Raw genomic sequence first — 27,118 nt, forward strand, 5'->3', positions numbered from 1 at the left:
TTATCTTACAGATTATTTTTTATTATTAATTAATTGTAACATGGTTTTATTATTTTATTTTTCATATTAACTTCACACAGGAGTCCCCGAGAAAAATGATTTCCCTCGTGGCATGTACCGTCTTTGGGGATGCTGTGTGGGGGAATTTTTTGAGGAGATCCGTGGTTAAGGAGAGAAAAACTCAGAGGCCGCAAAATTGTTCCACAGCCGATCAATTATCCAATTATTATTATTATTATTATTATTATTATCTGTAGATCACGAGAACGACTCATACTAATGTGACAAACAGTGACATATATCAACCGTGTACAAACGTGTTTGACGCGTTTCCCGACAACGCAACGATGCCGACTCTAGTTATACTCCTTGGACCATCTTCCATTGAAATATCAGTAGAACAAGGGAAGCAAACCCCCAGACGCCTGTGCTCTACAGATTGAATCCGTTTGTTTAGAGAACATTAATAATTCGGACAAATAATGCAGATTACTTGAGTAGTATCAATTTTGTAACATACTCTCCGGAAATAATATTATATCTTCAAACATAAACAAATTATAAAAAAGAAATAAAAATAATAACTATGTAGAACTTTGGCTGTCATTGGAAGCAAGTATACAACATACCAGAACTAGACGGTCCGGGGTTCAAAATCAACGAGTTACGACGCACAGAACTTATTGAAAAAAATCGAAGGATGTTCATAATTTCCACAATCTCATCACTTAAATAATTATAAAATAGATAAGCAGCGTATGACGTGGGTGACTACTTATATAGATACGAAAAAAACCCGTAAAAAAGATGAAACTTTTAAGTCAAATTTGAAAAAATTGGTTGCTGAGGGATTTAAATCAGCTGTTTAATTTCATTTAAAATGCATCGGCAATTGGCCATGCTCCAAAAGTTTTGCCGAAAGAAAGGAAAACAAAAATTGAAATCGTAATGCTCAGATCGTTAAAAAAAGTAAATGATAATATTCCCTACGCGACTTAGATTAACCAGTTTCCCGTTAATACCACGAGTTTCCAGACACCGCGTATAGATACATATATAAATAATGTAAAGAAGGAAAGAAAGTTCTGAGAAGGATAAAGGTGTGTCAGGAATGACGGACTTATAAATCCATCCGTCGATGAGTCGAGACTGTCCGGCAGGAATGGTCAAAGTAACTCCCTCATCGGGCCTCTCCCTATCCGGCCCGCCACGCAGCAGTACCTTGTCAAATCTCTCCCCATGAACCCGGGCGTCCGTGCTAAGTCACCAAAAGAAGCGAACCACTCGGGCTGACATATGGAGAGGTACTTATTCCGGCCTCGTATTTATATCATCTTCGGACATGTTCAATTGTTCAACCTTTAGCAGCGTGATATTACGTTGAAAGTATTTTATTTTATAAGACATATTTACAAAGAGAGAATACTCTTTTTACCGTTCTTGCCTTACTGGGAATTAATATTTAAAAGTTGTGTTTTTAAATGAAAAACGTCTTTTTAATTAAAAAAAATGTGATAAAAAAAGGTTAAAAAACGAATTTCTCAGCAATATAAATGCCCGTACCTACATTATTGTATTAGATGAATGTTAGCATAAGTTCACCTCGGTAGTACACTACTCATCGAACGTTGGACTTTTATTAAAATTGTTGTGCTATTAGTTTTTTAGTGCTGCTTTTTAAAAAATCGAAACGGACTCAAAGTGTTGTGAATTTTGATGTGAAAATAACTGGAATTGCTTAGTCGTGGTACATATTTTAATCATTTACAAGGCTTATTCTTTTTAATCCTTCGAACCTCGGAAGAAAATTACTAGCCATAAATATCATATTACATAAGAACGTCTGAGAGACAGATCTGAACAGGGAGTCCAAACATTATTAAAGTATTTCTTTTCCTTAATGCGGAGATATGTGATTTGTTTGTCATCAAAAAGATAAATAATTATTCTTCTCGGTGTGTCTCAAATATTTATATTTGATCACATGGATAAAATTCTAAAAATTGTAAAAGAGTAAATTATGACGGGATTTTTTCGTCCACAAATTTAAAAATTATACGTATATAATTTTTTTATTCTATAAACTTCATGAAAAGTGAAGCGAAAGTTTTATATAAACTTTTTCCCTATACACAAGGAATGTGTTTTCAAAAAATCAGTTTCGAGTCATAATATTTCGAGATATTTTTTTTTGTTAACATTTTCATATTTGATATTAAAATTTCATAATTTAAAAATATACATGTTTTTCGATACAAATTAATTTTATTTAGTTTATTAAATGGTATTCGTTTTTAAGACAACTTCAAAATAAGAAATATATAGCACAATTAAAATATGTCGGAAGCACTCCGAAATTCCGAAATTGTAGGTTAACATATAAAAGACTGAAGGTTAAAATTCATTAATAATCAAAACCTCCTACGCCGGTACACTCAATCAAATCAGCCTCCTTGTATGGAAACATCCAAAAAATGTATTTTTATTTATTTTTTAAGTTTCCCTAAAATATTTTGAAATTTTTTAATACATTAGAATAATTTGAAAAAATAAATTGAAGGTAAAATTTTTGTAAAATGCCATACAAGTTGAATTTGAGTTGGCTGCTTTGAATGAGTATCCCGGCCCTGTGATCTTGGAGGTTTTGGTTCGATACGGCCAGTCGCCAGTCTCTGGGCCCTGTCTCAGGTACTAATTTACACTGATCTCCAATGAGTACACAGTCACTTTTAAAGTAAGACAGTTGACAACAATTATACCGGTAATGGTAAAATTTTAGGATTGGGTAGGTAGGACAATTGCAGGATTTGATATTGAGGTTTCCTATCCATTTAGACTTTGCAAATAAATGCATACTTACTTCCATATACTTTGCGCGAATATTCTCCCTGCCTTGGAGTAGTCGGAAGTATCTACAGAAATTGTAGATATTTTCAACATAAAATAATGAATTAAAGTGCAAAACGAAATAAGATGAACTGTATATTAAACTTATAAATAAGCGATTGACATTATATGGAAAAATATAATACAATATATAATAGTAAAAATATTTGACTAATTTATATAGTGCCGTTTTCACCTCAAGGGCGCTGTATAAATATATTTATTAAATAATAAATACAACTGGCTTACAACTAGAATTTTTAATAACTAGTGACTTACATGTAAGACTTATATCTAGTGACTTACGACTAAGGCCTATAACTACTGTCTTAATGACTGACTGTATGAATGATTTGTACATATGTAGAAACTTACAGCGAAGATACTTACATTTTAAAATACATCAAAAAATACTCTTGTAAGTTTTTAGATTCTCACGGCCAAAAGCATTTTTGTTGTTTGTTTTTGGGGTGTTATGCCGTGTTGCGCTAACTCCTTCTTTAGCCGACGTTTCGGACAGCGTTGCAGTGTCCATCATCAGGGCAGATCCGGTAGATCCGAAGATGTGATGTTTAAACTACCGGATCTGCCCTGATGATGGACACTGCAACGCTGTCCGAAACGTCGGCTAAAGAAGGAGTTAGCGCAACACGGCATAACACCCCAAAAACAAAAAAAAAAAACAAAAAAAATACTCTTTCTAATTTTACTAGCGCCAGAAGAAGTAAGTTCTATAATATTAGGGTGTTTCTTAATTAATTTTAGAACACGGGTGCAAAATGCGCCCAATGGTTTAGCTGGATTTATAGAAAAGTATACATATAATCATGTGTAATTTGCAAAAGTATACATATAATCATGTGTTATTTGCAAAAGTATATATATAATCAATGCAATATTTGGATAAAATGACGGATTTATGGAAATGAATGTCTAAAATTGAGTTTTTAGTTTGGATCTAAATTCTTTTAGGCTTGTTATACATCTCAATTTACATATTTATATTTATTTATAATATATATATATATATATATATATATATATATATATATATATATATATATATTTAAAATATATATAAATGTATATTAAATTAAATAAAGAAAAATTATTACATATAATAAATTATTACATATAATAACTATAAAAACAATATTTTTGGGTAGTTCCTCTTCCTTTCCGACTTTTTCTAACAACAGCTCTTATAAAAGTAATTTGGCATATAAAATTACCTAAGCAACCAAACCTAACACATCGAATAAATGGGCTACTGTGGAGAGAATTGTTCTTTTACATATAGTTTTCTTCTCCATGGCACATAACACAAATCAAAACAATCAAAAATGCTACAATTACCGAGAAATCTATAGCTGCGACTGTGGCAACTGTGCGAGCAAATTGACGCCTTCACTTATACTTATATTTACATATAATAATTAATTGCAACTTTCGCCGCTTTCGGAAAACGATTTTTCTCATCGTTGGCTAGCTGCCTTTTAGTTCGCATTGCTAATAATGGTGAAGAGTTGATGAAATCCAATTTGAAGAAAAGTTGAAGGTCTTCGTGTAATTTATTTTTTATTAACCATGGCTTTCCGTTACCATTTATATGTAAATGCATTTGAATAGCGAAAATTAATTGATAGTGTAAATATAAATTGGAAGTTAGGACCAGTATACAAAATATCATTAAGTGACAATCCTGAAATGATCATTGTACTGCATGTAATGTACTTTGTAATGTATCTTATACAACACGGGTTTTAGTTGTTGATTTATCTTTACGATTTACTGCGTGATGAGAAATGAAATATATCCTTATCCATATTATAATATATCCTTATCCATATTTTAATATATCCTTTCCATATTATAATATATCCTAATCCATATTATAATATATCCTTATGTATATTATAATATATCCTTTCCATATTATAATATATCTTTATCCATATTATAATATATCTTTATCCATAGTATAATATATCCTTATCCATATTATAATATATCATTTCCATATTATAATATATCTTTATCCATAGTATAATATATCCTTATCAATATTATAATATATCCTTTCCATATTATAATATATCCTTATCCATAGTATAATATATCCTAATCCATATTATAATATGTCCTTATCCATTGTATAATATATCCTAATCCATATTATAATTTATCCTTATCCATAGTATAATATATCCTAATCCATATTATAATATGTCCTTATCCATAGTATAATATATCCTTATCCATATTATAATATATCCTTTCCATATTATAATATATCCTTATCCATATTATAATATATCCTTATCCATAGTATAATATATCCTAATCCATATTATAATATGTCCTTATCCATTGTATAATATATCCTTATCCATATTATAATATGTCCTTATCCATAGTATAATATATCCTAATCTATATTATAATATGTCCTTATCCATAGTATAATATATCCTAATCCATAATATAATATGTCCTTATCCATAGTATAATATATCCTAATCCATATTATAATATGTCCTTATCCATAGTATAATATATCCTTATCCATATTATAATATATCCTTATCCATATTATAATATATCCTAATCCATAGTATAATGTATCCTTATCCATATTATAATACATCCTTATCCATATTATATCCATAGTTGTTGATTTATCTTTACGATTTACTGCGTGATGAGAAATTAAATATATCCTTATCCATATTATAATATATCTTTATCCATATTTTAATATATCCTTTCCATATAATAATATATCCTAATCCATATTATAATATATCCTTATCTATATTATAATATATCCTTTCCATATTATAATATATCTTTATCCATATTATAATATATCCTTATCCATAGTATAATATATCCTTATCCATATTATAATATATCCTTTCCATATTATAATATATCCTTATCATTAGTATAATATATCCTTATCCATATTATAATATATCCTTTCCATATTATAATATATCCTTATCCATATTATAATATATCCTTATCCATAGTATAATATATCCTAATCCATATTATAATATGTCCTTATCCATTGTATAATATATCCTTATCCATATTATAATTTATCCTTATCCATAGTATAATATATCCTAATCCATATTATAATATGTCCATATCCATAGTATAATATATCCTTATCCATATTATAATATATCCTTTCCATATTATAATATATCCTTATCCATATTATAATATATCCTTATCCATAGTATAATATATCCTAATCCATATTATAATATGTCCTTATCCATTGTATAATATATCCTTATCCATATTATAATATGTCCTTATCCATAGTATAATATATCCTAATCCATAATATAATATGTCCTTATCCATAGTATAATATATCCTAATCCATATTATAATATGTCCTTATCCATAGTATAATATATCCTAATCCATATTATAATATGTCCTTATCCATAGTATAATATATCCTTATCCATATTATAATATATCCTTATCCATATTATAATATATCCTAATCCATAGTATAATGTATCCTTATCCATATTACAATACATCCTTATCCATATTATAATATATCCTTATCCATAGTATAATATATCCTTATACTATACCTTATCAGTATTAGATGAAGACGGAAGTGCATACCTAAAATTTCACTTTTCCAGATATTCAGAAACTACTTTATTATACTTAACTCCGATTCAATTATTTATCTCTAAGGGTGAATATACAATAAACCTTTCTGGGTCATCTCGTTCGACAGACTCGAGGTACTCGGCTTGAAATGTGATGTAAAGAGTCACCAGTTTCCTGCTCGTATCACTTGTTTCACTTGTGTTTTTGTACACACCCTTTTCACTTGCGGAAAGATTCCCCCTTTATTTTAATGTGTTTGCTAGGGCAAATTCGTGCGTCGTATATGTTTGTAGACGCCTTCTTCACACACGTCGTTAAAGATTCCGACCATATTTTAGGGTATTAAAGGTTGCAACTGAACTACAAATGAGGAGCACGCCTTTAAATTTGTTCTGTGTTGTATTGCGCTGTGCTACATTTAAAACAAAGTTTAATTTAATCTTATCGTTTTGCAGAAATCTACAAAAAATGTCTAACGATTCCATGTTTGAAAGCAACTATGAAATCCTAGACAGAAACATGAAGACCACCAAGGCGGTAGCGAATGACGAACCGAACTTTATCATTAATAGTAAACGCGATGAAGGAATACCAGGAGTGCAAAGGGCAAGAGGGACAGACCTTGGGCAAGGGATCCCGAGCCTGTCGCCGGGGAGCGTCAGAGATTTCTACTCCGGGACCAGCGTGTTTCTGACTGGAGGCACCGGGTTCCTGGGAAAGGCCATCCTGGAGAAACTGCTAAGGTCCTGCGAGGAGATTAGGACTATTTACGTTTTGCTCAGGCAGAAGAGGGGACAGGACTTGCAGCAGCGACACAAGGCGCTCGTGGAAAGTCAGGTAATTAAAAACAATATAAATAGTATTCGAACAATAATTATACACAACTATTGACCCTGCACTATTGAATTTGGCAACCACCTCCGGTCTGGAGCGTTAAGATACTTGAAAAAAGCCCTTGACTATGCAATCTTCAGAGCACAGGCGTCGGGTGGGAATGCTGTCCATTTTCTACCGGTATTTCAAGATGCCCTTAGGCACCCGTGCAAGTCAGAAAACACGCCAAACGTGCGCCCAACATTTATACACAGTTTACATTTTACACTTGAAAACAGGTCGTGGAACGATTTGCCGGCCTCTGTGTTTGCTTCCTCATACAACATCGGTTTCTTCAAGACTCATGTTCACTCTTTTCTCTCCCCCGAAAGATCCTCCACACAGCATCCCCAAAGACAACATAGGCTATTAGAGATTATTTTTTTATTATTATTTTCCTCAAGGTCTTCTGTGTGGGGTAAATGTAAAACAAAATAAAAAGCACACATATATTTCAGATTTCGCCTGTTTGCGGGGCAACCGTATTGCCAAAGACGCTATGGAATCCACCATATTATGGTCATTTCAAAACGTGCGGCTGATATATACAATTATTATTAGGAACGATAAGTACAACAGCTCTCTTCCAATTCCTGTTGAGAAAATCCGTGTTTGTTTAGTGGGTTTTATATTGAACATTTCTGCCCGCCAAATAAATGTAATTGTTATTTTTTAGGTTTGAATGGCAAAAATATGAAACAATTTTGATGATGTCATAGGGTGTCGTATTGTGATTGGAAACACAGTCGTCCGGCAGATTTGAGTAGAAGCCTCTGTTTTTACCAATTAACAGTACCCTTTCCGTAGCCAATGGACTGTTTGCCAAATCTTATCACTTTTTCTTGTCTTGTCTTCCCACTTCTGACCACGTTCAATGAGATTGAATGAAAAAAATAAGAATACATCTTGTTTCCTTTTTATTTATGAAAATCATTAGTGTGTTCGTTTGATTTAGATTTTCGACATAATCCGCAGCGAATGGCCCGAGAGGCTGAGCAAGATAAAGCCGGTGTACGGCGACGTTTCGCTACCAGAGCTGGGTCTCAGCCCCGCCGACCACATGCAGCTGGTGGAGGAGGTCAACATTGTGATACACTCCGCGGCCACTGTAAGGTTCGACGAGCCCCTCACCGTGGCTCTTACCCTCAACACCCTGGGCTCCAAGAGGATGATAGACCTTTGCCACAAAATCAAAAACATAAAGGTATGGTGGTGAGAATGATTTGTCGGTCTCTGTATTTGTCACTCCCTCCTACAGCATTGTCTTTTCAAGGCCCAAGGTTCACTCCCTCCTTTTCCCAAACAAACCCTTCACATAGCATCACTAAGGCTGGCCGCATACATACGTTTTCCGTATTCGATTTCCGAATTCGTTTTCCGTATTCGGAATTCCGTGAGACTAGCGCAAACGTTCGTTTTTCTTCATTCGGAATGTATAAACGTCAGTACCAGTGTTGCCAACAAGGCCGATATATCGCCATTTAGGCTACTCAGAGCGAGAATCGGCGCCGAAAAAATCTAAAAGGCGACTGGTCGCCAATTAAGCTACTTCAAAAACATCAATTTTAAACATGTCCCGAAATTCTCTAGCCACCCCCCCATGAATTTTTTTTATTTTCTGGGGACAAATTTTATTTTTTTGAAATTCTCTAGCCACCGCCCTCCCCCACGAAATTTTTTTTTTCACGTAAAAACATCAATTTTAAACATGTCCCACCTAACAGCAAATTCGGCTACTTTACGCTACCTTATGTATGAGAAACGGCGATATTAGGTCACGATCCGTTGGCAACACTGAATTACGAACGGAAATTTCCGTACGTTTGCGTCGGCACAAACAAACTGTATGCAATAGCTGCGTTCCACATGACGTCATTAGGTTTTTTCCATTCGGTTTCTCCGAACGCGCCGGCTCGCATTCGGAACGTGCGTAAGGAATTTGTTCCGTTCGGAACTAAAACGAACGTGTGCGGCAGTTAATGTATTTTCTACTGATTCCGTGCATTCGGATGTCCGAATACGGAAAACGAATTCGGAAATCGAATACGAAAAACGTATGTATGCGGCCAGCCTAAAGGTCGACAGTTTAACATTGCACAGGTTTTTATATCTTTATTTTTGTCAAAGCTACAGTTTTAAAAACCATGTCGTTTTCAATGAGAGCTAAAGAATCTGAATATCGAAAACATTTCAAAATAAAGATTGAATTTGTTTCCAGAGCATCGTGCACGTTTCCACCGCCTACAGCAACTCGGATACGAACGTTGAGATCTTGGAAAAGTTCTATCCGGTGAACTTTGACCCCGACTTCTTAATGCAATGCTCCACCAACCTCTCCCAGGAGATGCTGGACGTCATCACTCCACAGATCAGGGTACGTTATAGACACTCATCTGTCTTGCAGAACAAGAAGCAACCGACGCAATAGTTTACCGCTAAAGACCACAGCGAGGTCTTGAAACTTTTGTAACAATGTATTGTATCATACGTGTCCAGAATTATGCTAGATGATTTTGTCCAAGTTGTGTCCGACCACTATCGTTACAGATTCTGTACAGACCTGTCTCGTACGGGTATCATCTCTAGGTTTATGCGGAGGAAAATAATTATTTTTCTTTTCAGGGGCACCACGCCAATACATATACCGTCACAAAGGCACTAGCGGAACAAATAATATTGAAAAATGGAGTGGATCTGCCAATTTGTATTCTCAGGCCTTCCATTAGTAAGTGCATACAAATAAATCATTTCAGTATTTTTTTATATTACAGTCACAGCAAAAATAATATAACACATCGTACGAGAGCTTCATAGAAATCTTTCAAGGTTTTTTTTTCTTTCCAGTTACTGCTGCTTACCAAGAACCATTTCCCGGCTGGGTAGACAATATCTCTGGCCCTACAGGTAAAATTTACATTATTGTATTTTATGTAGATTAAGGCTGGAAATATGGCGACCCGTTCGTCAGTCGCTTGCTATGATATGTAGGTGAATAAATGAAGAGCTGTAGTGCCACGCGATGCTTACAAAAGCTGGTTGGATAGTCTTTAATTTGAGATGTTTTTAATTATTAAATTCGATGTATGATTATTTAAAAATACAAATTTTCTTCACTTCTCATTATCACCTCTAATTATTATAATATTATTATGCTTAACCTGACGAAGAAACCATTGGTTTGGAAACATATCGATCCTTTTGATTGAGCAGTTGTGCTTACGAAGTATTTTATTTTCATATAATTAAAATGACGAACTGAAGAATGAAATTATTAATATATTACATGGTGTTTGTGATAGTGGGATTTTGTTGTAGAGTTTAGTACTAAACCATAGGAAGCTTTTTTAACCAAACTTGTAATTGTTGGATATGTTTTTGACAAGTGTTTCTAGTTTTCTAGTGTTTCTAATATACATGTTGCTTGTTATTTCTTGCTTTTTGTATTAATGAATATAAAATATCATGGAACTGCTCAAATGTCATAACTCGAATAAACAAAATGGTGCTGATCGTCATATTGATAATCATGAAATAATGCGATGGCGATTAAAAATAAAAATACGAAAACAAGATATGGAGTTTTGTAATAAGACTATAAGTGAAATATTTAGGTAAAATAGTTTAAAATTTGAGGATACATTTTACCACTATCGTGAAAATGGCAAGGTGACATGATTTTTTTATGTTTAATGCAGGCAACTCAATGAGTGGTAGTTGATTTGTAAACAAATAAATAAATTTGGGCACAAAAAACTAAATTTCCAGCATTTTCATTAAGGTATATATCAAATTTTGTTGAGACTTTAATAGATGCTTTTCATTCATCACACACATGAAAATTGTTAAAGCATCAAAGTTGTTTCAGGACTCATGACCGAGTTATCCAGAGGAACAATCAGAAGTGTGCTGTGCCGGGCGGAAGGCATCATGGACCTGATCCCAGTGGACTTGGTAGTTAACGCGTGCATCGCAGCGGCCTGGCACCATACGAATTACAAGTAAACTTTTACCACCATACCAATTACAAGTAAAACTTTTGAATCCACTTTACGATATCTATAAAGAAAATATTGAAAGTATTCAAAGGAAATTTTTTGCGATGCCTCAATTACAGAATGAGCGCACCTAAACGCGGGTACAGAAATATGCTCTCGAGTTATAACGTCTCCACTCTATCTAACCGGCGAACATACCTTGATCTCATGACTCTGTATAAAATTTGTAACAACGTTATTGACTGTCCCGACTTACTGAAATTAATAAACATCAAAGTACCACCCAGAGTAACAAGGCTTAACGACTTATTCCACATTAGCAGGACGCGTACAAATGCTGGTGTCAGGGATCCAATCAGAAGAATGTGCGAATCACTTAATCAGAATCAAAACCTCAAGGATTCTGACTTATTTTTTGATACACGCACTACTTTCTATTTATATATATAGAAAATAGAAAGAAATGCGCAATATCCTTACAAGAATTGACAAATTATTTTTGAAAAATTTGTAAAGTAATATTCTTATGTATATATTTTTCCCCTATTTATAACTCAAAATATTTGTTTTTATTAATATTTTTTTAACTGCTGTTTAAGTCAATTCGTGAGAAATAGTTTGGATGCTTTACAAATTTGAGTTGATGTTTTGTATATTCTTGTCAATATCTGTTTTTTCTCCTAAATAAAAAAAAACCTTTTCACTGGCGCCCAACGTCGAGCAATCGTACACTTTTTTTTATTAAAATTCCTTCTTTTTATTTAATTTATATATTCTCTCTAAAACCAAACTGATTGCTAGAAAGTATATTATATGTTTCTAAGAATTATACCAATCTCGACTTAGCCAATCTCTCTATTACTTTTGAAATAGTATTGAGTAAGGATATAGGTCTGTAATTATTGACATCTAGATGATCTCCACCTTTAAAAAGGGGAATTACTTTAGCTTTATTACAATCCATCCATTGGAACATCCCGCTCTCGAAGCTAATATTTACAATGTGAGATATGGGACCAGCTAATTCGGATACATGCATTTTATACACCATAACATGACCATAACACTTAAAGAATCAATACCGCACGTGAAAGACATTTTTAAATCATTTATCACATTTGTGACTTCAGAAATGGTAGTTGGTTTAAAATAAAAATTGTCCCCTGTAACGTGAAGTTCAGATTTAAAATCATTCACAAGACACATCTCACTAGTTTTATTAGCACTGCACAAATTATTAGCGAAGCTTGGACCAATGTCACTGAAGAAGTTATTTACATGATTAGTAATTATATTTGGACTCTCTTACATTGAAGTAATTTATTTATTTAATAATTAAACAGTTTACAATGTATAATAATATTTGCTAACAATAATGATATATAAAAATTAGTTTTCACAATTATTTTTTTTGAATTTTTTGATGTTACTCTTTTATGGAAGCAGACGCTTGTGTTTAAAAGAGATGCTGAGTATTGAGATGAACATTATTTATGTAAGTATTCTTATTAATAATTTAAGGAGTTAAGAACATTAAAAATATAAATGTATATCAACAATGTACAATTTAACGATGTATAACGTTACATTATTTATTTGACGAATTTCGTTATTTTGATTTTTTTACATTGAAATGTTCTTTGATCGCTTTGAGTAGGGTTTTGTCATCTTCGATTTTTCTGATATTATCAGGTAGGTTATTAAAGTATTTTTTGCCTAGAAATGTGTAATGATGTTGTGCAAATGAGGTGTTAAATTTTTGTATTGGAAATATATGTTTTTGACGAGTACGTCTTTCAGTTGAAAAACTGTGATTTTGTTTTTCTTTTATTATTTGAATTATTATGTTTTTTCGGATAAGATCATTAAATTTTAGTACTTTAAATTCTTCAAATATAAGTTGAGTTGGATAATCTCTCGGTTTTTTCAATATTATTTTAACAATCAGCCGCTGTACAATTTCAATTGGTAGGAGATTAGTTTTGTATGCGGATCCCCAACTTGTTACACCGTATTGGAGATTCGATTGTACTAATGCGTAGTAGACTGAAGTTAAATTTTCCAATGATAGAAAGTTACGCAGTTTTAGAAAAATATAAATTAATTTCCTTATTTTGTTAATGGTAAGGTTGATTTGATCTTTCCAGTTTAGGTTTTTGTCCATTATTATTCCTAAGTATTTAATTTTATTTGTAATTTGTAGTGTGGAACAATTTATTGTACAGTGATTTGTATTATGTTCTTTAAAGTTAAGTAATGTTATTTTTCCATACAATCGTTTTAATTTTATGAAGATCCTTTAAGTTAATATTTGTCCAGAAATGATCTAGACAGGATGATTTTCGACCATGAATTTCACGGGTATTTTATTACATACAATTTAAGTATTCATGTTTAATTTTATGATCTCCCGTTATTATGCAATTCTTATTTTTGAATTTTGATATTATATGCCGGTTTTTGTTCAATAAATACGTTAGCATTAGATTCATGGGTTCTGTATATTGCTATTAAAGAATAATTCATTATGTTGTTGCTAAGTTGAATTTCTTTGCAGTTGAGTCTATATTGTGTTCCGAAATTGTTACAATGTTAAATTTATTATGTACCCATACCACGATTCCACTGTTTTTATTAACATTAGTGTTTGTTTGTATGTAAGTATATTCGTGTAAATTGTAATGTGGTGAGTCACTATTTGTATACGTTTCCGTTAACACTATAACTCCCGGCTTTACTTGAAGATTATTTATTTTGAGAATAAATTCTTCAATGTTTTTTTGAAGGCTACGTATATTAAGGTGGATTATTTCTATACCAAGGAATTTGTCTGTGATGATTTCGTTGCACTCTTTTGCACTATGACTCTTGAATTCACTGATTTTGAAGCTGTTTTCCAGTTGTATGTTAATAAAGTCATCCATTTTGTCGAATGTATTAATTGATGTTTTTTTATTATTTTCTTTTTACTGGTATTCAATTTTTTGAATTTCCATATTCATCATTCTTTTTCGGTAGGTACATTTAACATCATTTGCTTTATGGTCCGTAGTTACATTTGTTTTGTATATCGTATTTGTTTTGGTACAGTTGAAACACCTTGGGGTTTTGTCCTTTTTCACGCAATCCTTAAATGTATGTTCTTCGCTGCAATACATGCATCTTGGTTTATTCATTTTGTTAAGGCATTTGATAGAGGTGTGTCCAAAACCAAGACAATGGTAACAATGCATCAGAGGGTTGCAGTCCTCGATATGGGCTCTTACGAATCCTATATTTATTCGCTGTTTCTCAATTAGTTCTTTACGAATTTGGGCACTTGTTTCGATAATAACATTGCACAGTTTGTCACTCTTCTTGTTTTTTTTTTAATTTCTTCACTTTAATTTGATCCAAATTTTTGATATCTTGATTTTGACTAATAATGTCATTCATGAAACTTTCTTCGCATTCTTCGTTGTATTCAGCACTCACGCCTTTAATTATCATGCATGGTTTCTTTTTTTCAATATTTTTGGCAATTATGCCAAATTCAGTTTTATTAATTTCATCTCTCAATGTTTCGGCGTCCGTTTTCTTTGGACAGGTCATCAAAATCCGGTTTTTTGTTGTTTTTTTTAAGCTGTTTATTCCAATCCCTAATTTCGAAGCTGATATGGATTCAGAAATGCATTTTTCAATTTCTTCCGAAGTTTTTTTGTCTTCTGCCGATATAAGAATGGCATAATTAGGTTCGTTTGTCCAATGTTTTTTTTCTTTGGTCATCTGGGCATAGGATGGTGCCTTAGTATTTTTATCGATAATTTTTTCAATTTTATCTACCAGTAGGTCGTTACGTTCTATTAATTTGTCTTGAAGTTTTATTATTTTTTCTTTCATTTTTGATGTTTCTGATTTTACTTCATTATCCAGTTCAACGATAATCTTTTAATGTTGTTTTTTGTTTTCGAATCAGTCACGGTTTGAATTTTTTGTACTTCATTTTTTATTAAGATATGTAATTCTTCCCCGTCATGAATGGGTTAGGGTGTTCGATGTAATGACAGTACTGCGATACGGGCTCCCGATACGATCATTATTGTTGCTGCTATACGTGCTCCCGTTGTGAGCGTTAGCATGATACTGACATGATAATATTATTAATTTTCATTTTTTTTATGGTAGTTTGTTCCTTTTGTAGGTTGATAGCCTCCTTTATAATCTTCCACTGTTGTTTAATGTTACCATTGACTTCATCCAATTTTCATTTGTAGTATGCTTGTTTTGTTGTTCGTATTATCTTTGTACACCTATTCCGATATATTTTATAGTATTCCAACAGTTCTTTGTTATAAATTTATCTTCTACGTTTATTGCGCAATTTATCACGTGTTCTGAGGAATTTGATTATTCCAACATTTATCCATGGTTTTAGATATTTTCTGTAATGTTTCTCAATTTGTACTGATATACAACTTTGCACAAAAGTTTTTAAACATTTAATGAAATTATCTGTTGCCAGATTGACGTCGTTCATTGATAGTACTGTATCCCAGGATTCCTCCTTTAATGTGTTCTTCAAAAGGTTGTTGTCAACAACAAGTTTTAGTTTTTCATTACTATTTGAAATATTTTTAAGAGTTAAGCTCATAAACTCCATCAAAATTGCAAAATGGTCTGTTATGCCAGTATTAAAAGCCGCTCCCTGTGGTTTTAATTTTGATTTCGCCATAATATGATCAATGCAGCTTAATTTGTTAGGAGTTACTCTTGTTGGTGAGTTTATGATGGGATTAATACCATGAAATGCCAGAAGTGATAGATATTTTTGTGTTTTTATGTTCTTCAAATCTAGAGTATCAATATTTAAGTCCCCATATAATATAAACTCCTTATATTGCAAGGATACAGAGTCAAGCAATTCATCCAATGAATCGAGAAAGTTATCTATATTAATCTGAGATGGAGATCGATATATAGCTATTAAACATATTGTATGGGAAAATTGTATTTTTAAGCAGTTGGCATTGGGGAGAGAAATTTCCTCAACAGTTACCTGAATGTTTTGCTTTATATAGATAGCTACTCCATCATTTTGCAAATAGTTCATAATTGTTTTGTAGACTACATACTCAGGAATAATAGGCATATTAATCAAACTGCCCAGCCAAGCTTCTGTGAAGACTAGTACTTCTAGACGATGATTAATGCAATCAAGCATAGAAACAGTTTCATCAAAATTTTTGCTTAAACTTCTAATATTCATGCACAATAAAGAAAATTTTGAATCCCTCAAAACTTTTTTGCAAGAATGTGAACCTTCTAATTATTGTCTGCCAAATCAATTATGTTGTAAATATCATCAATTTTTTTTAAAAATAATAATGACAGTCTCTGAGTGATGATTAAGACAATTGATTCAAGTCATCCGCGTGTTTAATGATTAGAACTCTTGAGGATTGTTCCGGGTTCTTTTTCACACAAATTTTATTGTTACGAAACCATGCAAATTGAAACTGAGCTTCTTTAGCTTTTTGTTTGGTTTTCCAAAGAAGGTTTTTTGAATAAGAGTATAAAACTTCCCAATGAATACGTTACAGTCCTTCAATTGCTTTATTTTTTTGCGTGCCTTAAGAAATTCAGATTGGGACTTTTCATCTTTGAAAATAATGATCATCCTCTGAGCTCCAGGTTTATTGATAGATTTATCAAGATATTGAGAAACTTTATTGATTCTACCTGGTTTAATCGGAATGTCAAGTTTTATAAATCTTTCAACGGTTTCCACAGAATTTTCACCCATCAAAGTTTCTACCCCAGACAATTTAGCACAATTATAGCTTATGTTTTTTTGTTCCATTTCCGCAACACGAATTTCTAAATTTTCAATTTTTAAATCTTTGATAGAATTTGCGTTTTCTAAGTAATCAACATTTTTTTTAATTGCATCATGTTTCCAATATTAATAGTGATTTCATCATATTGTCGACTGATAAATTCAATACTTTTTCTCATATCGGATATCTCCGATTCAAGATTTTTTTTCAAAGTAGTCGATTCGAGTTCAATTTTGGCAAAAACTTTTTGCTTAAAATCGTCCATTTTTTTGTCCATGTATTTAACAATTTTTCTAAATTGATCCTCATTAGATGGAGAATCCAATGCCTTTGATCTAGTTTGCACTAGATTCTGATTGCTAGGCATTGTATATAATTAAAATAATGTGACTCTCAACTGGCAAATTAAAGATGGTCACCCCACAGACTTTATGCTCACTGGTAAACAAAGTGTAATATAGTAGGTACAAATTTATTGTTGTGAATATTAAAAGTAGTAAATAGTGGAATATCACAGAGCAGACGTCTTCACTCAACAACAGTATTGTCGCAACTGGATTGAACGGTTGCTTTTTTAGATCCACCTAGAAAGGAGATCGGGGAGAAATATGTGAAGGCTCATAAAATCTGGCGACGTGTATGATATGCATTTAACCTCAAAAATGTTCTTGCACGTATTGGCTCTGATGGGTGTGACAATCCTATTGGTCACTTCTGTTTCTTCACAAAAGTCTCCAGTTTTCTCCGGTTCTTTCTAGATCTCGAGACTGGTTTGGCCAGCCATCATTATTATTCCAATTTATTTTCCTATTGTTCAACATGGTCCATTTGAAAAAGAAAGCAAATAAGTTCTAATACATAGTATTTTATTTGATTATTTTTGTGTTGTTTCGTGATTTGAGCGCCCTTTTTTTATTTTTTTATGTGACACCTCACAAGAGCGTCCCTGCATGTGCAGTGTACAGACAGGGGAACTATGTCACCACCCGGTTGGGCGGCGTTGTGAGGCGGAATAAGGTAGGGGCTGTAGGAAGGGATTTGTTAATGCGGGCCTTGAAGAGTCTCGGATTATAGGAGGAAGGAAAAACAGATGCCGGTAGCTCGTTCCACATACGAGCCGACTTACACAAAAACGAGTCGTAAAAACGGCCTGTTCTCATGAAGCCAACGTCAACCGTGAACGGGTGTTCAGCTCGTGTCCGTCGAGTTTCGCGCACGTGCACCGGTGCATCAGCAATCAATGCTGCTAGCTCCTTGGAGCAGGCTCTATTGAAATATCTGTAGAACAGACACAGCATGCCTAAATTGCGTCTATGCACTAGAGAAGGCAATCGGTCTGTTAACAACGGATTGTCAATCAGACGGATCGCTCTCCTTTGCACAGATTCAAGCAGGTTTATTAAGTATTTTGGGGCACCAGCCCAAAGGTCGCTCCCAAATTCAATAGTTGGGCGGACTTGAGACTTGTACAGGGTCAGCAGCTGGTCACTGTTGAAGAATCTCCTAGCCCTGTACGAGACGCCCAACTTCTTGGAGGCCTGATTTACTCGGGCTAATATGGATCCCCGATACTTGAGCCGGTCTGATATAGTAACTCCAAGCATTTCAATGGAGTCTTTATTGGGGAGAGTGCTCCCATCAAATTGCACCAGACAGTCATTGATCTCACTCTTTGCCGAAATCAGACACGCTTGGGTTTTTGAGACGTTAAAACTGACCAAGTTGGCCTTACCCCAGGCACGAACCATCTCTTACGAATCATCATCATCTCCTTGAGGTGATTTCTCATGAAAACTGAGCTATATAAATTATCCAAATATTATTATTATTATTAATCATTTAAAATAATATTTTGTATATTTGTGGCAAGTTACAGAGAGGAAAATACTTTCAGTATCGCCCTGGTGTAAGACCACCATAGAGAATTGAAACGTTGCTTGAAATGGCTTCGGCTGTATTTGGTGACCAGATTTGAACTTCAGTACTTCCCCACCTTCCTCTTCCCAATCTCCTTCTTCCCACTACCTTCAGCCTCACAACATACCCCGATTGGTTATACAGTCCGTAGCCTCATTGGCTCCATACGGTTGGGAGCAGTTAGTACTCTTGTGCAGTTTCACATATATTTTTATTATTTTAAATTACAATCGTGCATTCATGAAACTTCGGTCTTTTTCACTTATTTTTTTTTCAAACACGAGTTCAAAACAATTTAAAGACACCGTTTTTGCCATCGCCGCCGACTCAAATCCCCATCTCCTCAAATTATGGGAAAGGCGAATGTTGGTAAAGCTAAAAGCGCCCGACTGATTTTCCGCCAGGTGATGATGGGTTTTCGAAACATTCCACCTACACATTATCCATGGATGATTTTCCATCAATGGAGTGACGGAATCCATAGACTTATAGCCCTCAATAAAGCACAAAATATGGTTGACCAAACATTATCCATTTTTAGGACACCAGAGCCGATCATCTACAACTGCACCTCCAGTTCCGTGAACCCACTGACATGGGGCGAGCTCGGCAAGCACACCGTCCACCAAGCCAAAGAGAGTCCCACCCAATACGTCCAGCTATACCCCAACTTCGGGTTCACCAGTAGCCCCGCGGTGCATCGCTTCTGGGAGCTTACCACCCACTTTCTGCCCAGTCTCATCTTCGACGTGTTGCTGAGAATACAAGGGAAAAAGCCTATGTAAGTATTTATTTATTTATTCATGTTCTCTGTAAAACGGTTATACACCAATATATTACGGAGAAGGTTACAATTTGAATAACATGACACGCGTCAAAAGATTTTTGCTAAACTATCTATAAGTGACGTTAAAAATGTCAATGGTCAATGCAGAATCGTTAAGCAGTTAAGTCACTCTGTTGATTGGCGAGTTCTGATAGGCAGAAGTCCTCGTTTTCGGAGTATAAAAGAGTGAGTGCATGGGTTCTCCCGCGAGTATGGAAGGGATTTAGGGACATATAAGTTAACCTCTTTCAGTGGATTAAGTAAATTTCCTGTGGTTCAAGACAAGACAAAGCGCTGAATATTGACATCCGTCTTCTCCTCACGCGAAAAAGTTTTTGGGATGCGCACCGAGTTTATGTGACCGATTATCTTGAACGGTAAATTCCTCTCTGTACATACAGACTCTCACAACACCTTAGAGGCAGTCTGGCGCTAATATTACAATAATCTTGCAACATGACGACGCTCGTCCACACACCTCACGCGCAACTGAAAAGGCTCTGTGAAACCCGAAGTTCGAACCAATTTCACACTCTCCTTATCCCCCCGATCTTTTTTTAATTTTTTTTTCCTCTACTCAAGAGAGACCTCAAGGGTAATCATTACACCTCGGAGGATGAGGTGAAGGCAGCTGTCAAGTCCTGGATTCGAGAAAAGTCGGAAGAATTTTTTAGTGACAGAATGAAAAAACTTGTTACACTTTAGGAGAAATTTTAGCCTTAACGGTGACTATGTTGAAAAATAATTATTTGATTTATAAACTTAATAATTGTAAATTAAAGTACTTTTTGTCCGATTTTGCTATTTGTTTTTGTTCGCGCTCTACAAGCATGGGTGCATTACTTTTCAGTCTGCCCTTGTATCTTTGGCTCTTTTAAATTTGACGACTCTGCATTTCTGGATGCTAAAGGTAAGTTGTTCATAATATATTATATTAAAACAAATATGAAACTTTTTTCCACTTTAATTTTGGAAAAAAAGTTTCATATTTGTTTTATTATAATATATTATAATGGAATTCCACCATGAATTGTCAGTTTAATAAATAGAAATATTAGTAAGTTGTTCAGTTTCGACTATTTGACAAGTAAATCAAGGTCATTCTGTAGAAGAATGGAATCGATGTGATTTTTAATAGCTTTAAAAAGTTTTATATCATCAGCAAAAAGGAGATATTTTGAGTGGTTAATGGTCTTGCCAATGTTGTTAGTGAATAGAAAAAAGAAGAGGGGTCCTAGGTTCGATCCCTGGAGAATACCGGAGTTGGTTTTGTATTCCCTTGAAAGAAAGTGTCCGTAACTGATGACGATTGTGCTAGCTACAAATGCGAGAAAAAAAATCTGACAGAATGCGATGTCACGATGTCGATTATTTCTCAGAATTATAGAAATATCTTTCTCAAATGGATTTATTGCAGCATCGGGAGAAGATACGGAGTTGGCGGGTTCATCCACATTGAACGATTTCGGCTTGGGTGCCGGTGGCGTGAATTGTTTTCTAATTATTTCGATTTCTTTTTTAATAATCGCTATATTTTTGAGGAGACTGGCAATATCAGCTTTCCGAATCCGTGTAATGATGATCGGTAGCTTGTCAAGCTGACGAGCTACTAACACCGGTAACTCATTCTCTTCAGTTTCCTTCATACTTTTGATGATGTCAAGGATATCTTTACGTTGGCGGTGGTTACCTATCATTATATCATTAGAGTGCATGTTTTGCACGGTCAACTTCTTCATCTGTAAAATTGTCACAGTATAATAACATATAGTAGTATTTAGAAATATGTGTAGGTGTAGGGGTAGAAGAACATAAATCCCTAGAAATAAGAACACTTCTCCGCTGCAGAGTGTTCTTTTGACGACTCGCTGGGATAATTTTGAAGTTTCTCCTTAAAGTTTCTCTATATTTTGGAGAAACTTTGGTGCTGGATAAGGTTGCTCAGATTCCATGGAGAGCCATAAGAATTAATATAAAATCAATTTAATGAGCTAGGCATCTAAAAGAGACTATCAACTCTTTGTCTACAGCGTGTCCTAAAATAATTTGGACAACTGAGAACTCGAGCCTGGCAAAACTCGTGGTCACCGGAACATCTGTGTCCGTGACTCATTAACAGGCCTGGCTCTGAGCCAAACGGAGCTTGGCTCCAGTAAAAAACGCAAGGGCACAAGGTTATTATTAGCTCCTTGGCAGAGTAATAGAGCTTAGTAATGAGGAAATTGAAGAAATACATTAGATCTGTAGATTGAAGCCCTCGCTTTTTGCATGTGGTTTCGGAAGATCACAAGCTCGAATCCTGGACGCATATTTAACGATTATCTAGTGTTTTTTTGCTATTTAACAATTATTAATATTGCTTATATATAATTGTTTTATTTCAGATCAATGAAGATAACAAAACGTTTCAAAACCGCAATCGACAACTTCCGCTTCTTTACCACCAACCAGTTCTACTTCAGAAACGGCAACATGGCTTGCCTGGTGAACGACCTGAAGACGACTCAGGAATATTCTACGTTCTTCGCGGACGTGAAGCCGATCCACTGGGAGGCATACGTCGGCATCTACACTAGGGGAATAAGAAAGTTCATTCTGAAGGATACTTTGGAAACCATGCCGGTTGCTAAGGGCAAAATTAGAAAGCAAGTTATTTTGTCCTTTTTTGATTTTGTCTTAATTAGATTTTATGTCTGACAGCCTAATTCGTAAATTTGAACCCTATGATCCCTTTTATTTTATAAATAATTATTTGATACCAGGGGGAACATCTCCTACCTCCTCCCTACTCCCCACTCCCTACTCCAATGCCTATCCCAATGTCAGTAATATTTCCTCAACTTTTATTGCTCTGTATCTGAACCTAATGGTGTTTCTATTTTTTCAGGTTATATTGGGTGCACACAATCATTAAACTGATCGGCGGATACTTGTTCGTCAAAGCATTACTGCGTTTTAGTGCGAGACTAACCTTAAACCGTCTAAACAAGTGATGAGCAACCCGCGGCCCACGAGCCCATTTTGTACGGCCTACTTGGCTAAACAAAATATTTAAAAAACGGTTTCTGTTAGCGGAAAATCTTCAAATTTTTGAATCAGCATACACAAGAATATTCTTAAAGACAACATTTTGTGGTTCAACCTTAACTGTAGAAAAAACTTCACCTATTTAAGATTTATGTTTCATGCATTTTAACCTTTTAGGCCTCGGAAGGACATTACTAGCCACAAACATCATATTCCATTAGAGGCTCTGAAAGACAGATCTTACCGGGGCGTCCATACATTTAAAGTATATTTTATCTTTTTTATATATAATGCGTAGATATGTGATTTGTTCGTAATTGGAAAGATAAATGTGTAATTCTTCTCAGTTTGTGTCAAATATTTATACATGGATAATTTCATTGGCGTTTGGAAGTTAAAAAATTATTTATATTATATACACCGCATAAAAAGTGAGTTGACTGTTTTCTTACTAATTTCCTACACAAAGGGAAATAATAATTATAAATATTGATATCTTTCAAAATTATGGACGCTTCGAGTCGAGAAGTTTTTTTTGTTATCATTTTCATGTTTGATATTAAAAAAATATTTTTTAGAAATTTCAATGTTTATAATACAAATATTTCAAAGATAAATTGATCTATTTTGTAAAATGATATTTCTTTTCAGGACAACATTGAAAATAAGCAATTAGACTCGCGAATTATTCCAATAATTTCAAAATTAAATAGAATCAATCAAAAAAATGCATTACTTCAAATCCACAAAGATAAACTAATAATAGACTGATTGAGCACCAAACCGAGAGAACCACGGGACAAATAATAATCCCTAAACTCAATACAACAACGGCACAACACCATTACACATACTCAGCCATTAAATGTTTTAACAAACTCCCTAAAGAAATACAAAAATAAATGAAATTATGATAATTTTAAGAATAAACTTAAAATACACTTTACCTCAGACTAATTTGGTTGTTTGTTATATTATTGTATAAAAAATCAGCATTAAAAATATTTGTATATATACACCTAGGAATTTTTTTTTGCAACACTTAGCGTATGTTCATTTTTAATTTATTTTGTTTTATTTTTTATTTTATATTATAGAAACAAACAGTACATGATTTATAGAGATGAAACAATATACAGGAATAAGATACTTCATGTTGGGTACCTATGATATGTTTCCTTGTAATGTCTGCTAATTAGTATGTTTATTCCTTAATTACCAGGTGACGTGTGTAGTATATAGGTGTGTGTATTATATTAGGGTGTGTTTGTGTGTGTATGTGTGTCTGTATGTCTGTATGCATGTGAACAGTTTAAATTATTGACACGACGCCACGTTTGAATTTGGGCAGTGAATCTGAAAAAATGTCAATGTTAGAGTTTAGACAAATATTTTTTAGAGGGGCATAATTTTTAAGTTTATATGTATGGTAGTATTCCTAAAATAAATTAATGTAAAATACTTAAAACGACACTCCCTCCCTAAACACGAGTTACTCTCAATTAATGGGGTATTAATTAACAGCTTGGAACATACGAGTATACTACATACTTACCCTCATGCAGATCATTTTTATAAGCAATAATTATTAGCCTGAAACACTCATCCACATTGAAAAATCTCCTGATAAAAGGAGTCCCGTTGGCGTCATGTATCTTTTATCAGGAGATTTTTCAATGTGGATGAGTGTTTCAGGCTAATAATTATTGCTTATAAAAATAATTGTTATCCTTTGTGCTATGCATAAAAAATCTTGTCTAAAACATTAGTTTACCAAAAAATAATAACTCATGCAGATCATTTGAAATAACATACTGTTGTGCATAGTCATTGGACGGTTAGTATATATATATACTTTATTATTACTTCGTAAGTTTCTTAATGTTAACCCTCTGTCGGCTGTACACTTAATGATGTTCTTATTTTCTTCCATCAATATGTATAACTAGCTGACGTGTACCCGGCGTTATTGGGGGTTATCCTTAGTAGATATACCAGACATATACCACCGCAGACTTTTATAGGAACTTTTTAGATATACATTATTTTGATGTATCTCATAAGGTTTAGCCCGCGTTGGCAATGTAAGCGTGTGAAAATATATTTTTACGACTTGATTACAAAACATCGACTCTATAAATTTGCAAAAAGGTCAGCCACAAAAACCTGTAATTTTTATTCAAAAATCATTTATTTACAAAAAAAATATTTATTAATTTATGTGTTGTTTTTACATAGTCACCTGTGTCCTAATACAATCCTTGTACATATTTTACTTTTTAAAAACACTTGTTTTTAGTATGAATCAATCACATATTAATTTACGCAATTTGAGTTTAAATTTGTTTATATCTTCTTGTAATTTTATTTCCTTTAGTAATTCGCCAAATATCTTAATTGCTCCGTACATCAAGGACTTTTGAGTCTGGGTTTTTTTCTCAAGAGGAGGTGGCCAACCACTTTCCCGCCCTGGTATAAGTAACAAATAGTTACTCCGCTCAAGGTTCTCAAAATGACTTCGTTTTTGGTTTAAACGAAGCTAAATTTAATATGAAACGAATCTAAACCGTTACCCTCGAGACACTTTAGGAGGTATTGTCTAAACCCCACAATGTTCCGCATATTATTACATGTATTGATTTAACTTCAGACCATAATTAATGTTACGTATCCAGAATTTCAGTCTCTTCGGCATGGTAGATCTTGAGAAAACGGTGTTTAAAGTTCGAACCCAAGTCTTACATCTGTGCCCGTAAAAATCACGATATTTCCACAAATGCTTGTTGTTGGAGATTTTGTCATTGATTTAACTTCAGACCATAATTAATAGTACGTATCCAGAATTTCAGTCTCTTCGGCATGGTGGATCCTGAGAAAACGGCGTTTAAAGTTCGAACCCAAGTCTTCAATAACAAAAGTTCAATAAGATAAGAGAGAAGAGCTGCCAGATAGTGCATTTCAATAGTCCCCGGCAGTCCCAATGAGAATGTGCACGGAATGTGGATTTCTAAATAGTCAATTAATTTATTTTGCTCGTCTCGTGTCTGTGTTCAGTGCCAGCCCAATGCGGGCGCAAATGGAGCAGTCCGCTCCGGGTGCCGAATTTTCAGGCGCTGATAATACCTAACACCTAACAGTCCTAAATCATTGCTCTTGAGATTATTTTTCATGAAAACTGCGCCACCCAAAAATAAAAATCATCCGAATATTATCGATTACAGTGATCACTTACCTAGAAGTCTACTAGTTTTTCAAAAGGTTGCCAAAATTTGACTTGCGCCAGGCGCCGTTTTACTCAGACCCTGTATGTGTCTGTGCTGCAAGTTTTTAATTTCTTATAAATTCAATTGATGTATGGCCACTAATTATTTTGTAGATAAAAAATATATTATTGAAGCATGTAAATGATTTGTTAAAATGACAAAAATATAATTAGTAAAAAAAATTAGAGTAAAAAACTTAGTTTTTTACAGCTTGATTTTTTAGTTCCATGTTTGTGCGGTCTGAAAAGTAAACGTAGACAAAAAAGAGCGTGGTGTAAAAAATTTACTCATTGCCATACCAAGTTGGTTCAAATGAAAAAGATTGTAACTTTAAAGAAAAGCCATTTGGTCCAGGTGTATATTTTTCACATTTTGTATACTTAAAAGGTTTTCAGAAATTAAATGTGCTCTCCGAAAGGAACTGATTCATATTAAGCTCTTATTGTTATGAAGCCCTTTATTTAAAGAGAAGTAACATTGTACCTACCTAATCAGTGTCTCACCAGTACAGGTGTGACAATAACAAATCGTTTATGAACATATTTGTATTTACCTTTTACCCATTCTTATTTGTCATTTACTTCTGCATATTATTTAGCTTATTCATGTTGTTATTATTATGTATTTAAACTTCCATGTATGTAATTTTTTGGGCACCATGCCTGTTTTATGTACTTAAATAAAAATAAATAAAAAGCTATTCAAATGTCATTTCAATTTCAAACTTACTTTTATATAAAAAAAAAAGAAAACAAGGATATAACCACAAACCCAATGTATGAATTTATAGACAAGTGCTTATCCGGTCACACACAGGTAAAAATAAACTATTATTACAAATTACAAATAATACAAGGAAAA

At 33.6% G+C, this 27,118-nt stretch overlaps 1 protein-coding gene across 1 annotated transcript; it reads left to right on the forward strand.

Moving 5' to 3' along the window:
* Positions 1-1,596: 1,596 nt before the first annotated feature.
* Positions 1,597-26,927, forward strand: LOC149410657 (putative fatty acyl-CoA reductase CG5065). The gene is made up of 10 exons (XM_089648384.1): positions 1,597-1,747; positions 6,996-7,377; positions 8,369-8,617; positions 9,632-9,787; positions 10,036-10,138; positions 10,258-10,317; positions 11,279-11,411; positions 19,683-19,922; positions 22,352-22,612; positions 22,855-26,927. Exons 2-10 carry the CDS (start codon positions 7,009-7,011, stop codon positions 22,958-22,960), a joined length of 1,677 nt encoding a protein of 558 aa, XP_089504510.1. The 5' UTR covers positions 1,597-1,747; positions 6,996-7,008; the 3' UTR covers positions 22,961-26,927.
* The last annotated feature ends 191 nt before the right edge of the window (positions 26,928-27,118 follow it).

This window comes from Hesperophylax consimilis, chromosome 27 (genome assembly GCF_061612785.1).
Source record: "Hesperophylax consimilis isolate HC1 chromosome 27, BYU_Hcon_1.0, whole genome shotgun sequence".
NCBI classification, from domain to species: Eukaryota; Metazoa; Arthropoda; class Insecta; order Trichoptera; family Limnephilidae; genus Hesperophylax; species Hesperophylax consimilis.

Excerpts from the sequence above, each read along its gene's own strand:
- LOC149410657 (XM_089648384.1), top strand. The coding sequence starts at position 7,009 with ATGTCTAACGATTCCATGTTTGAAAGCAACTATGAAATCCTAGACAGA. Across the intron at positions 7,378-8,368 it reads AGGCGCTCGTGGAAAGTCAG|ATTTTCGACATAATCCGCAG; the intron begins GTAATTAAAAAC and ends CGTTTGATTTAG. Across the intron at positions 10,318-11,278 it reads CAATATCTCTGGCCCTACAG|GACTCATGACCGAGTTATCC; the intron begins GTAAAATTTACA and ends AAGTTGTTTCAG.